General features: G+C 40.5%; 1 protein-coding gene across 1 annotated transcript; it reads left to right on the forward strand.

Annotated features, from left to right (window-relative positions):
• Positions 1 to 842: 842 nt before the first annotated feature.
• LOC125473109 (transketolase, chloroplastic-like) lies at positions 843 to 4655 on the forward strand. Its single transcript, XM_048575439.1, has 7 exons — positions 843 to 1399; positions 1774 to 1864; positions 1997 to 2102; positions 2211 to 2493; positions 2747 to 2895; positions 2975 to 3128; positions 3393 to 4655. The coding sequence occupies exons 1-7, from the start codon at positions 902 to 904 to the stop codon at positions 4353 to 4355; spliced, it is 2244 nt and encodes a 747-aa protein (XP_048431396.1). The 5' UTR covers positions 843 to 901; the 3' UTR covers positions 4356 to 4655.
• Positions 4656 to 14722: the final 10067 nt, after the last annotated feature.

The raw sequence follows: 14722 nt of genomic DNA on the forward strand, positions 1-14722 counted from the left end.
AGAATTTGGTATCCATTTTCCGGGAATCTGAGAGAAAGCTTGAGTGGTGAGACTTTCAGATGTTGAATCTCTCAGTACGCTGATACTGATGGACCAATCATTTAACAGAAAAACCGAACAGGTGGTGTGATAATGTCGGCTCATCTGGCGGTGGGTCGTCGTCCATTTTTGTAGGTAAAATAGCTAATAGAACGTCCTCTCTCTCTCTCTCTCTCAGTCTCTCTAGCTATTTCTCATTCTCTCCGTCTAAGCTTCAACTTTCTCGATCTGACGGGCAGCATATTGTTGAAGGGTAGCAGCAAAACTTCGGGTGGTTGAATCGTGGGAGGCAAATGGGAAGGGCAGGGTAATTTCGGTAGAGAAGTTTGATTCCGGACGTTGGCTTTCTTCCGGAAGTCAATTACCACCTTCAAGTCAGTATTTGGATTCCAAGGATATCAGGAATCCGTTTATTGATTTTGGGTGGAGCCCACTAATTTTTTCATTCCCAAAATTTGGTAAACGTCGAAATCATTTGGAGAGGAATTCAATTTCCCTTCTTCTACCTCCGTTTTAGTTCGGTAAATACGCCACAAAAGTTAGAAAAATACAAAAATAAATGTCTCAATTTGGTTTTAGACGGTGAAAATAAATGGAAGGCAGAGCATTTCCGACTCCTACCCTCAGTCAACGGCAAAGATCGGACCTTCCCCCAATCTAACGGTCAGCCCATCTCTCAACCTGTCCTCTTGTGCCCGGCTCTGATATCCCGATAAAACCAAGGGCTCTGCAACCGCTCTCTCAGACTCTCATATAGTCCCTACCTCTCCTCACTCTCCCTCTCTCTCCTGGCTCTGCTCTCTCTCTCTCTCTCTCTCCCCCCCCCCCTCTGAGCCATAGCCAGAACCACAGAGCAGCAGCCATGACTTCATCTTCATCTGTTACTCTGTCCCAGGCCCTCCTGGCCCGAGCCATTTCCCACCACGGCTCCAACTCCACGTCCGACCGGGTCTCCCTCTCCACAACCCTCACACTCCCCACTTTCTCCGGCCTCAAATCAGCTTCTTCTTCGTCATCACCGTCGTCTTCCCGCCTCCCCCGCCGCCGGCTTGGGGCCAACCGGCCGGTCCGGGCTGCCGCGGTCGAGACTCTGGACAAGACCACGGAGACGTCGTTGGTGGAGAAGTCGGTGAATACGATCCGGTTCTTGGCGATTGACGCTGTGGAGAAGGCCAATTCGGGTCACCCGGGTTTGCCCATGGGATGTGCTCCAATGGGTCATATTTTGTACGACGAAGTCATGAGGTACAACCCCAAGAACCCCTACTGGTTCAACCGTGACCGGTTCGTGTTGTCTGCTGGACACGGATGTATGTTGCAGTATGCTCTGCTGCACCTTGCCGGATACGACAGTGTAAAGGTGGGTTTTGTGTATTTTGTGTTTTTGAGTTGAAAAGTGATTTGGGTTTTGTGGATTTGGATTGAACTTTGGTGTTTTGGGTGGCGAATTGGATCACTGCTGGAGAATTGTTTTAGCTTTGAACTTAATCTTCTGATATTCTCTCCCTTTCTCTAGCTTTCTCTCTCTACACACATACATTAGATTTGGTTCTGCATGTTTGTTTGGGAAATTCATAATGCATGTAGCCCTTTGTTCCATTAGAGTTGCATCCAGCACTCCACATGTAAATTAATGTATGATTACTGTTAGCTTTGTTAATTATCGGATTTATTTCGTATGATTGACTGAATGTTGGTTATAAGCTGATGATTTGATTTCGGATCAATGAGTAGGAAGAAGATTTGAAGAGTTTCCGTCAATGGGGAAGCAAGACCCCTGGACACCCTGAGAACTTTGAGACACCCGGTGTTGAAGTCACAACCGGTTAGTTTCTCTTCCATTTTCGATATTTAATTGAGTAGTTCTGAGCTTGATGGTTAATTTGATTACTCTTAATAAAGGAAAACAATTAATAGCATTAGCTGGTATTCTTACGAGTATTTTCATTTTATGTAGGTCCCTTGGGGCAAGGTATTGCGAATGCTGTTGGTTTGGCTCTTGCTGAGAAGCACTTGGCTGCACGTTACAACAAGCCAGACAGTGAGATCGTTGACCACTACACGTAAGATTACCTTAACGTTTGAACTCTTGTTTTCTACCTTCTGCTGTTTTGATGTAAATCTTTAATGCTTTGGTTTTGCTTAGCAGTTTTGGTGTTGTTTCAATGCAGTTATTGTATATTGGGTGATGGCTGTCAAATGGAGGGTATTTCAAATGAAGCTGCTTCTCTTGCAGGACACTGGGGGCTTGGGAAGCTGATAGCCTTCTATGATGACAACCACATTTCCATTGATGGAGACACTGAGATTGCGTTCACCGAAAGTGTTGACACCCGTTTTGAGGGTCTTGGGTGGCATGTTATCTGGGTGAAGAATGGAAACACTGGGTATGATGAGATTCGAGCTGCCATTAAGGAAGCGAAGGCTGTCACGGACAAACCCACTTTAATAAAGGTCAGATATATGCTGCATTCTTTCTAGATTATCAAATATGTTCATTTGGATGTGATAGGATGGAAAACTATTTGTCTATTAACTGTTATAGTTCACTTAAGGTATCTACAATTTGTGGTATTTGATTTATCCAAATATGCATTCTGGCATTGTCTGCTGAAAGTGTTTTTCTTTTCTTTTTCCAGAACATGTCTAGTTGGTTCACTTTGATTTCACACTAATCAATGTCGTGTTGAACTTTTGCATTTTTTAGGTGACAACCACCATTGGTTTTGGATCCCCAAACAAAGCAAACTCATACAGTGTTCATGGTGCTGCACTTGGTTCCAAGGAAGTTGATGCTACCAGGAAGAACCTTGGATGGCCATATGAGCCTTTCCACGTGCCAGAGGATGTTAAAAGGTAAGGACCACTCCGTTTTAATTTCTATCTTTAATCAGTCTGTTAGCATTAATTACTCATCATCTTGTTTCTATCTTAGTCACTGGAGCCGCCATACCGCTGAAGGTTCTGCACTTGAAGCTGAATGGAATGCCAAGTTTGCAGAATATGAGAAGAAGTACGCAGAGGAAGCTGCAGAGCTGAAGTCCATCGTTAAGGGTGAGCTACCTGCTGGTTGGGAAAAAGCACTCCCGGTGAGTAGATTTTTTTTTTTTATTGCTCATCTTAGCTTATTTAGATATTTTATACGTGAGCTATTTGGAAATGAGCACAAACATGTTGGGGAAAGCATTCTGGATGGCATTGATATCACACCCTATTTTTTTCAGAGCCCTGCATTTGGATACTGTCTAGTGGGGGTAGAACTAACTTGGTCTGTTACAACCATTTTCTATATTAACGTATCTGTTTAAGATATGAAGGTCATCTTATAAGACCTCTTAATTGCAATTTTCCAGAGGTACACTCCTGAGTCCCCAGCTGACGCTACCCGAAATTTATCTCAAGCGAACCTTAATGCCCTTTCGAAGGTTCTTCCTGGTCTTATTGGTGGAAGTGCAGATCTTGCTTCTTCTAACATGACTTTACTGAAAAGTTTTGGAGACTTCCAGAAGAATACCCCAGAAGAGCGCAATGTAAGGTTTGGTGTAAGAGAGCATGGAATGGGAGCCATCTGCAATGGGATTGCCCTTCACAGCCCTGGCCTGATTCCTTACTGTGCCACTTTCTTTGTTTTCACTGACTACATGAGAGCTGCTATAAGGATCTCTGCCTTGTCAGAAGCTGGAGTTATCTATGTTATGACCCACGATTCAATTGGGCTTGGAGAAGATGGACCAACCCATCAACCGATTGAGCACCTGGCAAGTTTCCGGGCAATGCCCAACATTTTGATGCTCCGCCCAGCTGATGGGAATGAGACTGCTGGGGCATACAGGGTTGCGGTCCTTAACAGGAAGAGACCATCCATCCTTGCCCTCTCTCGCCAAAAGTTGCCCAATCTTCCTGGAACTTCCATTGAGGGAGTCGAGAAGGGAGGCTACACAATATCAGACAACTCTTCCGGTAACAAGCCAGATGTGATTTTGACGGCAACTGGATCTGAGTTGGAAATTGTTGCCAAAGCTGGTGATGAGCTCAGAAAAGAAGGGAAGACAGTTAGAGTTGTCTCCCTTGTTTCTTGGGAACTATTTGATGATCAATCAGATGACTACAAGGAAAGTGTCTTGCCGGCTGCGGTAACAGCTAGGGTTAGCCTTGAGGCTGGATCAACATTCGGGTGGCACAAGATTGTTGGAAGCAAAGGAAAGGCGATTGGAATCGATAAATTTGGGGCGAGTGCACCGGCTGGAAAAATATACAAGGGGTATGGCATCACTGTTGAGGCAGTTGTTGCAGCAGCAAAAGAAGTTAGCAGTTAAGATAACTGGTTATTTCGCAGATTTGGTTTTGGTTGGGGATCATCATCAGGGTAAAGAGGTCATATTCTTGTGATTTATTTCACGGGTACGGTCTCTTCTGTTTTAATAATAAAAATAATTTCGTTTTTCACGATGTTGCGTATAATTCTTGAATGAAAGCAACATAGATCAAAAAGAGAGAGAGAGAGAGAGAGAGAGAGAGAGAGAGAGGGTTAGGGTCATGTATTTTGTAACAGCTCTTGGACCAATCTTGAGTTTTGTAATGCTGTGTGGTTAAATTATTGAGTTTCACTTTTTCCATCTCACTTTCTTCACTTTGTAACTTAGAAAACTATGGGAATGCTGTAGGTAAAACAGTTAATTTTTCAGTTAAATAAATCTCTACCCTTCTCATTAGTACCAAATTAGAGAATTTGATTGGATCGGATAGGATAGGATTGGATATTGGATATTGGATATTGGATATTGGATATTTGTTTCAAGCCATTCAAAAATCAGTAGGGTGATATCCACATTTCTGGTCTGGGAACTACCTCCGGGAGGGGGGTCCCACATGTGGGTAACGAAGGGCAAATGTTGACCCTTAAGGTTTGTGGTAGTTGATGGTGTATGCCCTCAGCTTGCCTATCCATATTGTTTGTCTTTTTCTATTTCTGCCACCAAAAACTAGGTTGATAATTTGATATGGTTTGGAATGGGGTCATGGGTCATGGGTCATGGGTTAGCAAAAGTTGAGTGCAAGAGAAGACAGGTTGGTTGGTGGTTTCCTTCCTCCAATATCTTTTTCCCTGGAATTGAATTGAGAGTCAAGTTTGTTGTTGGCAAGTTGCAATGGACCCTGTTTAAGCATGAAGGTGCTCGGAGAATGCCAGCATATTCACCTATTGGGCATATTCTCTTTGGAATAATACTTGCACTTCCTTTAAAGAGGATGAGCTCATTCTTCCGCTTGCAAGTTGCAAATATCGTATTTCATAATTGGAACTATTTAATTCTTTAATCTTTATTTGAAGATTATCTTTACAAAAAAAAAAAAATCATTCGAATCAGAAGTTATTTAGTCATCTAAGTCTATCAAATAAATAACTGTTACTTGATACTTAAATTGTTGATTTTAATCCCCTCTAGTTGATCTTATTTATCGATAGTTTCCACTATCATGCAAACTTATAAGATGGTGTTATGTGAATATATGAAGTAAACGTGCCACCCATAATCACAAAGAATTTAGTGAGGTTCAACGAACATTGCCTACTCTTCGCTTGATCTCTCTTGAGAAATCACCTGCAACATTGCCTACAACTTGGTTACAAGAACTTATTGAAAACCCTTATGCTAAACCCAAAACCTTGTTTTAGATCTCTCTATCACTCTTGGCTCTCTAGTCTCTCTACCCTTGTTTTTTCTTAGCTGCTTGTATTATGTTCCCTATTCGTGTGAATAAACAACACCCAACAAGCCTATTTATAGTCCATAGACCATGGTTACATGCTTTACAAGTATATGATTATTAAATTCTTTTAGAATAGGAAAAACTAACTTATTTCCTAATCCAAAACTGATTGGAATTACAGAGAAAAACATATTTCCAACTTTTAGTTATCTAAGTATATCAAATAAATAAACTGTTACTCGATATCTAAATGGTTGATTTTTATCTCCCTTAGTTGATCTTGTTTATCGATAGTCTCCGGTATTATGCAAACTTATAATATGATGCTATGTGGATATATGAACAATACAGTAAACACGCTACACACAAACACAAAGAATTTAGCAAGGTTCATCGAACATTGCCTAATCTCTCTTGCGAAATCACCTGCAATATGTAGAATAACAACTTGGTTTCAAGAACTTATTGAAAGCCCTTATGCTAAACCCCAAAACTTGCTTTAGATCTCTCTATCACTCTTGGCTCTCCACCCTTGTTTTCTCTCAGCTGCTTGTATTCTGTCTGCTGTTTACGTGAATAAACAGCACCCGACAAGCCTATCTTAAGTCCTTTTAGAAAAGAGAAAACTAACTCATTTCATAATCCTAAACTGATTGGGACTAGAAAGAAAAACATATTTCCCAACTTTTACGGGAAGTAACCTGTGCACATTACTTCTCTTTTCTGAACACCAATTGAAAATTTGCACCTATTTGACCTTGATATTTTGACGAGCCAAATCACAACAATGGTGAAAAAGGAAAGGGATCCGGCTTCCATCAAATTCACCAAATCACATAATTTGGATTCTTAAAATTTGATCAAACGGTTAAAGTTATTATAATTTTTAAAGAGGTCCCCCTGTTTGTAATCGTTAAATTAAATTTCAAAAGTTTGAATTGATTGATTGGGTGAATTTGATGAAAGGGATCCTCTTCGAATCGCTTTCCAGTGAAAAAGATAGTGGTGGTGAGCCTTGGAATATACTGTATGCTTATATTATATTCCTCCTCTTCAGTCTTGAACGGTTGGTAAGGCAAGGTAATGACACAACCCTGGATATCGACAAATGACACGTACGTACCATATAGAGTAAGATGCTCGCGTGCTTATTATTTGTCACCTAAATCTCTTTATGCCTTTACTTGCATCTATCTAATATATTTATGCCTTTACTTGCATCTATCTACTACCAAACAATAAAAATATACATTATGTGATGTGATTATACCAACCCACATACACAGACGTCATAAAAACTTTGAAGTTATGCAAACCACTTAGTACTACAACCTAATGATATTCTTCTTCATTTGTGAGAGAAATTTTAGGTTCGATTTTTACTAAAAGCAACATTATTATGACAAGTTTATTGTAAAGCTTAGCCTACTTTTTCATTCCCTTAGTGTAGATACAATCGTTTGTTAAAAAAATATATATATATATATATTATGTTCAAACCTTTTTTTTTTTTTTTTTGGGGGGGGGGGGGGGGGGGGTGGGTGGGGGGCAGTAAAACCTTTTCTAATTTGACGACCTTGATTTTGAGAGACTTGGGTGTAAATGATATGGCCAGGGCCCACATAAAGTGGCCCAAGATGACCCGGACCCACATAAAGTGGCCCAAGATTGACTCCGGACCCCGGAAGAAGCCTGTGTTTGCATGCCAAGATTTATTCCTACAGTTTTGAAGAAATTATGGCGTATCACCAATTTCCTTTCATTCTTTTACTTCATTTCTAGTTTGGAAAATGATAAATTGATACTTTTTTTTAACTTTTCATACACTCATGTTCGGTCTTGATTGTTGTTTTTGTTTGATTTATTCAATTTGAAGATCAAAATAAAGAAGAGTGTGATAAACTAAAAGATGGGGAGGAGAATCATCACCCTTTATACATGTTGAAGAATATAAAATTGGAAATTTGACAAGATACAATGCAATTTATAAGTGACTAGTTATACTACTAATAATAATATCAGGTTTTGCTTTTAAAGATTGAGATAATGAATTAGTTTTGAAGTCATCATTTATGAGATTCAAGCATATAATCTCTAACTTAATAATGTAATCGTGTCAAATCTCGGTCTGGGACGGATCACTTCTTGAGCCCGCTCCACCACCGTAGCACGATATTGTTCGCTTTGGTCTTATCATTCCCTCACGGTTTTGTTTTTGGGAACTCACGAGCAACTTTCCAGTGGGTCACCCAACATGGGATTGCTCTAGCCTTCTTCTCGCTTAACTTTGGAGTTCCTACGGAACCTGAAGCCAGTGAGCTCCCAAAAGGTCTTGTGCTAGGTAGGGATGAGAATATACATTTAAGGATCACTCCCCTGGCGCGATGTGGGATGTTACAATCCACCTCCCTTAGGGGCCCGATGTCCTCGTCGGCACACACGCGGCCAGGGTTAGGCTTTGATACCAATTGTCACATCCCGGCCCGGAGCGGATCACTTCTCGGCCCCGCTCCACCACCGTAGCACGATATTGTCTGCTTTGTTCTTACCATTCCCTCACGGTTTTGTTTTTGGGAACTCACGAGCAACTTCCCAGTGGGTCACCCATCATGGGATTGCTCTAGCCCCCTTCTCGCTTAACTTCGGAGTTCCTACGGAACTCGAAACCAATGAGCTCCCAAAATGCCTCGTGCTAGGTAGGAATGGGAATATACATTTAAGGATCACTCCCCTAGACGATGTGGAATGTTACAAATGGTATAGTCAAATGCAAGTTGAAAAACACATTAATAAAAAGTGCATGGAGGACAAGATTTTATTAAATTTAATTGAAGCAATATGTTATCTTTATGCATGTATTTTTTATTTAATTGTAGAGCAATTTGATTGGTTCTTTTGGAGATGGATTGTCTGCCTTCTATTTCCATATTCTCCTCATGCTTTTTTATTTGTGTGGTCATGGTTAAACCACGTCCACATTTTATATTCCTATTACTTTTTGTTTTATTATTTCTATAAAAAAAAATTAATATAAAATGTTGATATAGCTTAACCATGACCACACATCACAAGAATGTATGAGAAGAGTATGGAAATAGAAGGGTAGATAATCCATCTCTAGTTCTTTTCACATGTTTAAGCGAAAAACACGTGCGTACATTTGTCGTTTTTTTCAATTTTCCAATGATATAGTTGAATTCCATGAAAAAAAAATTTATATAATTCAATTAAGAAGTTGGTTGCACATGTAAATCAATGCACGTATGGTGTTGTTGGCACAACACGTGCCATACTAGCACGTGTAGGTCATGACCAATCTTGAAAATTATAGCGCATATTGATAGGAGCATATTTATGCGCCTTAATTAGCTAGTTTTTATGCATTTTTGTTATGTTTTCTTCGTTAAAGTAGTCTTTTAAGCTACTTCCATGTGTTTTCAGGTTTAAAGGACATATTACATGAAATGATGCAATTTGGAGCTTTTGAAGCAAAAACTGAGCTGGAATGTGGTGTATGCAAATGGAGCACGAGGAATGGACGTGATTGAAGGTCAAAGGAGTTCAAGAAATGAAGAAATGAAAGTGAAGAGCAAAGAAGTCGGAATTGGCAACCAAAGTTTCTAAAGTTGGAAGTTTCTATTCTTGGAGGTTTCCATTGTCGTGAGTTTCTATTCTTGGCTTTGGGCTTTTAGATGACCTAAACCCTAACTCCTTGTGGACCCTAAGCCTATGCCGCACCTAATGTTCTAGTTTTAATCTTAGCCATTCACCCACCACTCTAATTATTCACCCTAATTCTTAACAGCTGCAGCACCATATCCCCCTTTTTCCCCATTCATTCACAAAACCGTAGCATCCATACACCATTCTCTTAAAAAGCCACAGCCATCATCCCATAAATTCTAAAAACCCTTCAATCCGTGCATCCATTCCTCTCCACTTCCCATTATCCATATACAACCCGTGCATTGCCATTAACCCTAATAAAAACTAAAAAATGATGCTAGCCGTGGGTTCCCATTGATTCCATTTCTTATTCAGCCATTCACCATATATTATTATCCATTAATCCGTCCACTTCCCATTAATCCGTCCACTTCCCATTATCACAAACAGCCAAACTTTTTCCCTTCCACCAAATAACTTAAACAAACATCCATTAACACCCATTCTCTTCCTATAAATACCCATTCATTCCATTCACCAAAGCATCTCATTTTTCCATTGTAATACACAAACACTTCCCCTTCTCCACTTCCTCCATTTCATTTCCATTCCACACTTCCATCCCCCCAACCAACCTATCCTTAAACCTTGTGCTACAATAACGAGGAAGAGAAGAGTGCCTAAACGTTCATACAATTCAAGTTTTGAGTTGTTGGAATGTTTAGGTGTTTCTTTGATTTCAAAGTTTCATTTTAATTCTCTTTGTTTTGTACGCATAAGGAATGGAAGAGAAGAGTGCTTAAACGTTCATACAATTCAAGTTTTGAGTTGTTGGAATGTTTAGGTGTTTCTTTGATTTCAAAGTTATGAGGAACTAAACCCCCTTTAGCTAGGGGGTGATTCGAAACTATGTTTATATTTGCAATATGAATTTATTAACTTTCGTTGGAATTTCATAAGTTGTGGATTCAATTTGTTTAACCGTTTGATTGATAACTTATTTATGAATGTTTATTAAGAATGCGCGCTTAATTTTCATGCATAAATATGACGCTAGAATATAAGTGAATTTCACCGAATCGTTATGAACTTATATTCACAAGTAGTGGAGGTTGCTTATAAACAATCGCGTTAAATGAATTCTTGGCACGAGTTTCATGCTCATCATAGTAACGAATGCCTCGTCAACACTTATAGTTTTCATAATGCTTAATGATCTTTGATTGTATCTTTATTGTGCTGTTCACGTAAAGGACTTTTGGAGAATGTTGTGAATTGCGTTGCGCAAACCCATCCAATTCATTAACTTAAGGAAAACTTGACGGTTAATTTAAGCGGACCTAATTAATCCGGAGTGTTGAGTTTCATAATTTATCGAAAGACCAACTGAGAATCAATCTTGTATGCAAGTATAACATGTGTGAAGAAGAACCCCTTAGCTAGCCTTCATCCCATTCATTCCATCACAAATTCATATTTACATTCCGCTTAGTTTATTAACTTGTTTTGTTATTTCAATTTTCGTCAAATCAAAACTTTTCCCCCCCCTTTACTTTCTTGTTCTTTAGTGCTTAGAATCTGTTTAGTTTATGTTTTAAAGTATTTTGAATCAAGCCATAATCTTAAATTCGTCTAAAATTAGTTTTGAGTCTTTTGGTTTGTCTTAATGTTTTAAATTTTAGTTTTGCATTCTTTGAGTCTAGTTTAGTGTTTTATATTGTTTTTACGTTCTTAAGTCAATTTAGAAGGTTTTAGCAAGCCCTCCTAATCCCCGGTCTAGAACGATCCCTCACTTATCCATTCTACTACAATTGTCAAACGAGGGTTTAATTTGAGTGTCAAGTAATTCTCGCATCAAATTTTGGCGCCGTTGCCGGGGATTAGCAACTTTGCTAATCCTTTGTCTTTATTTTTATTTTATTTTATTTTATTTGTTGTTTTTCGTGCATTCTTATTTCAGATTTTTAGTTTGTTTGTTTTCTTGTTTTTCAAGTACTGTGTATGACTCGTAGCTCTCGGCCTATTATAGAGAACATCTCCGACTTTGACGGTGATTTTGAACGCACTTTGAGGAGAACGAGGAGTCAACAAGAGCCACCACAACCTCCACCACAACCTGGGCTTGAAGAGGACGAAGTAGGTGTAGAAGAAAAGCCCACTGATCAGATTTTTGAAGAAGAACAAGCCATGGCAGCAGATAATAGAACCATCAAGGAGCTTTCGGCCTCGGGTTTGGATAATGCATTGCCTCTTTGTATCCAATACCCCACGGCTGCAGAGGGGACAACTGAGGTGTTTGAACTCAAATCCAGTTTGTTACACCATATTCCGAAGTTCCATGGCTTGTCTATGGAAGACCCCAACAAACACTTGAAGGAGTTCGAGGTGGTTTGTTCGAGCATGACCCCCGTCACTGTGGATGGGAGTATATTGAAGATGAAGGCCTTTCCCTTTTCACTTATGGACAAGGCCAAAGATTGGCTCTATGAACTAGCCCCGGGAACTGTGACTTCGTGGGAGAGTATGAAGCGTGCTTTCTTGGAGAAATTCTTCCCTACTTCGAGAGTGATTCTCCTACGGAAGAAAATTAGTGGTATTCAACAGAATCATGGTGAGACATTCCCGGCTTATCATGAGCGCTTCAAGGGCCTTGTAGCTTCATGTCCTCAACATCAAATGAAGGAGGAACTTCTCCTTCAATATTTCTATGAGGGCCTCCTTCCTATCGAACGTCAAATGCTTGATGCCTCAGCGGGAGGAGCATTGGTGGACAAAACACCAAGGGATGCCAAGATTCTCATAGCCAACCGAGCGCTCAACGCTCAACAATATGAAGGAGTGGGCCAAAGGGAAGCCTCACGGCAACAAAGTGTAAATGAGGTGAGTGCTATTTCTGAAATTCAATCACAACTTGCTAATCTTACTTCTCTTGTTTCTCAGGTTATGATTGGTCCAAAAGCACAAGAACACCAAGTTTGTGGCGTGTGCTCAATTCAAGGGCATCCATCCGACAAGTGCCCTCAACTAATCGAGAATGGTGGGTGGGAATCTGCCAATGCAATTGGTTTCCAAGGACAAAATCAAAACAACCCATACTCGAACACTTACAATGCCGGATGGAGGGACCATCCAAACTTCAAATGGAGGGAGCCACAACAAGCTGCCCAACAAGGAGGATTTAGGCCAAACCCCCCTGGTTTTTATTCCAAGCCGTATGCACCCCAACAATCCCAACAACCTTCGGCATCATCTCATTCAGGTACGTCCTTGGAAAGTAATCAAGCTATGCAATTACTAACCTCTATTTCGCAGGGGTTGCAAAATCAAAACAACCGGATAGAAAATAACGAGAAGGAGATGATGGATATGAAGAAACAAATAGGGCAGATTTCTGAGTTCCTTGGACAGATTAGAGATAAAGGAAAGCTTCCTAGCTCAACCACAGTCAATCCAAAGGGAGGATTCGAATCCGCCAAGGCCATCACCCTAAGGGGTGGAAAAGAAGTTGGGACCAAGCCAAACAATCCCAAATCTGCCCAGAAAGCAGATGAAGAGACGACACAACCTGAGGAAGTGTCTAGCTCATCCACGGAAAGAGTGAAAAACCCAATGTCGCAGACCCCCAATCACCCTAACACGGCCAAATCAGGTAATTTAAGTTCAAATTCATGTACTTCACGTCCTAATCTGCCCAATGTACCTTTTCCTCGCAGGTTCATGCAAGAAAAAAAGGAAGAAAGCGAGAAAGACATTCTTGAAACGTTCCGGAGGGTGCAAGTGAACATACCGCTTCTCGATGCAATCAAACAGGTTCCAAAGTATGCTAAATTCCTCAAGGACCTATGCAATACAAAGAGAAGAAGGGCAAACAAAGAGGTAGTGAAGGTAAGCGAGAATGTGTCCGCTGTTTTGCAACGTAAACTACCTACCAAGTGCAAAGACCCCGGTAGTTTCACGATTCCTTGTTTGATTGGACATAATCGTTTTGAACATGCCATGCTTGATTTAGGTGCATCCATAAATGTCATGCCTTATTCCATTTATGCATCAATGAACCTTGGTGAGTTAAAACAAGATGGCGTTATAATTCAATTGGTCGATCGTTCTAACGCTTATCCCAAGGGAGTCCTTGAGGATGTTTTAGTGCAGGTCAATCACCTTATTTTCCCCGCAGATTTCTATGTTTTAGACATAGAGGATTCAAGCCATGTTCCATCATTGCCAATCTTGCTAGGCCGTCCCTTCATGAAAACAGCAAGAACAAAGATTGATGTGTATACGGGAACATTGACCATGGAGTTTGATGGGGACATTATTCATTTTAATCTTTCTGAAACCATTAAACATCCAATTGAGGACCATTCTTGTTTTGCTATTGATATTGTTGATTCTTTGGCACAGGTGCATTTGGATCAAATGAACGAAGATGCACTTGAGGTAGCCTTAGTCCACGGCATAGGAACAAGAAATAAGTGTGAGGGAGTCTTGGCAACCGACGGCATGCAATCTGACCATATTGCCGTGCCCCCTTGTGATGAAGTACTTGAAATGGTCGCTGCCCTCGAGTCATTGCCCTTCCACTCTGGTAAGTCTCCAATCTCACTTTTAGATTCGGTTTTAACTAACAAGTTACTTCCATCAACTGAGCAGCCACCTACACTTGAGTTAAAGCCATTACCTAGTCACTTGAAGTATGTGTTCTTGGGCCAAGATTAAACGCTACCCGTCATCATTTCAAACTTACTCACGGCTCAAGAAGAAGACAAGTTGATAAGGGTGTTAAAAGAGCACAAATCTGCCATTGGATGGACTTTGGCGGATATCAAAGGCATTAGTCCCACCACGTGCATGCATCGCATCCTTTTGGAGGAGGAAGCCAAGCCATCTCGTGAAGCTCAACGTCGCCTTAATCCACCTATGATGGAAGTAGTGAAAAAGGAGGTTATAAAATTACTTGATTGTGGTGTTATATATCCTATTTCTGATAGTCGTTGGGTGTCACCTGTGCAGGTTGTTCCAAAGAAGTCTGGCGTCACAGTGGTGAAGAATGAAGAACAAGAGCTTGTCCCCACCCGTGTTGTGACTGGTTGGCGTGTTTGCATTGATTATAGGAAGTTAAATGCCATGACAAGGAAGGATCACTTTCCATTACCATTCCTCGACCAAATGTTGGAAAGGTTAGCCGGTCATGAATTTTATTGCTTTCTTGATGGATATTCCGGATATAACCAGATTGTGATCGCTCCGGAGGACCAAGAGAAGACAACATTTACGTGCCCCTTTGGCACTTTTGCATATAGACGCATGC

This window comes from the organism of the source record quoted next, unplaced genomic scaffold (genome assembly GCF_019419815.1).
Source record: "Pyrus x bretschneideri cultivar Hongxiangsu unplaced genomic scaffold, Pyrus_bretschneideri_v1 Contig8, whole genome shotgun sequence".
In the NCBI taxonomy this organism is placed as follows: Eukaryota; Viridiplantae; Streptophyta; class Magnoliopsida; order Rosales; family Rosaceae; genus Pyrus; species Pyrus x bretschneideri.

Coding starts and splice junctions, on each gene's coding strand:
- LOC125473109 (XM_048575439.1), top strand. CDS start 902: ATGACTTCATCTTCATCTGTTACTCTGTCCCAGGCCCTCCTGGCCCGA. Junction 2,103..2,210: donor GAGATCGTTGACCACTACAC/GTAAGATTACCT, acceptor GTTTCAATGCAG/TTATTGTATATTGGGTGATG. Junction 2,896..2,974: donor GTGCCAGAGGATGTTAAAAG/GTAAGGACCACT, acceptor TTTCTATCTTAG/TCACTGGAGCCGCCATACCG.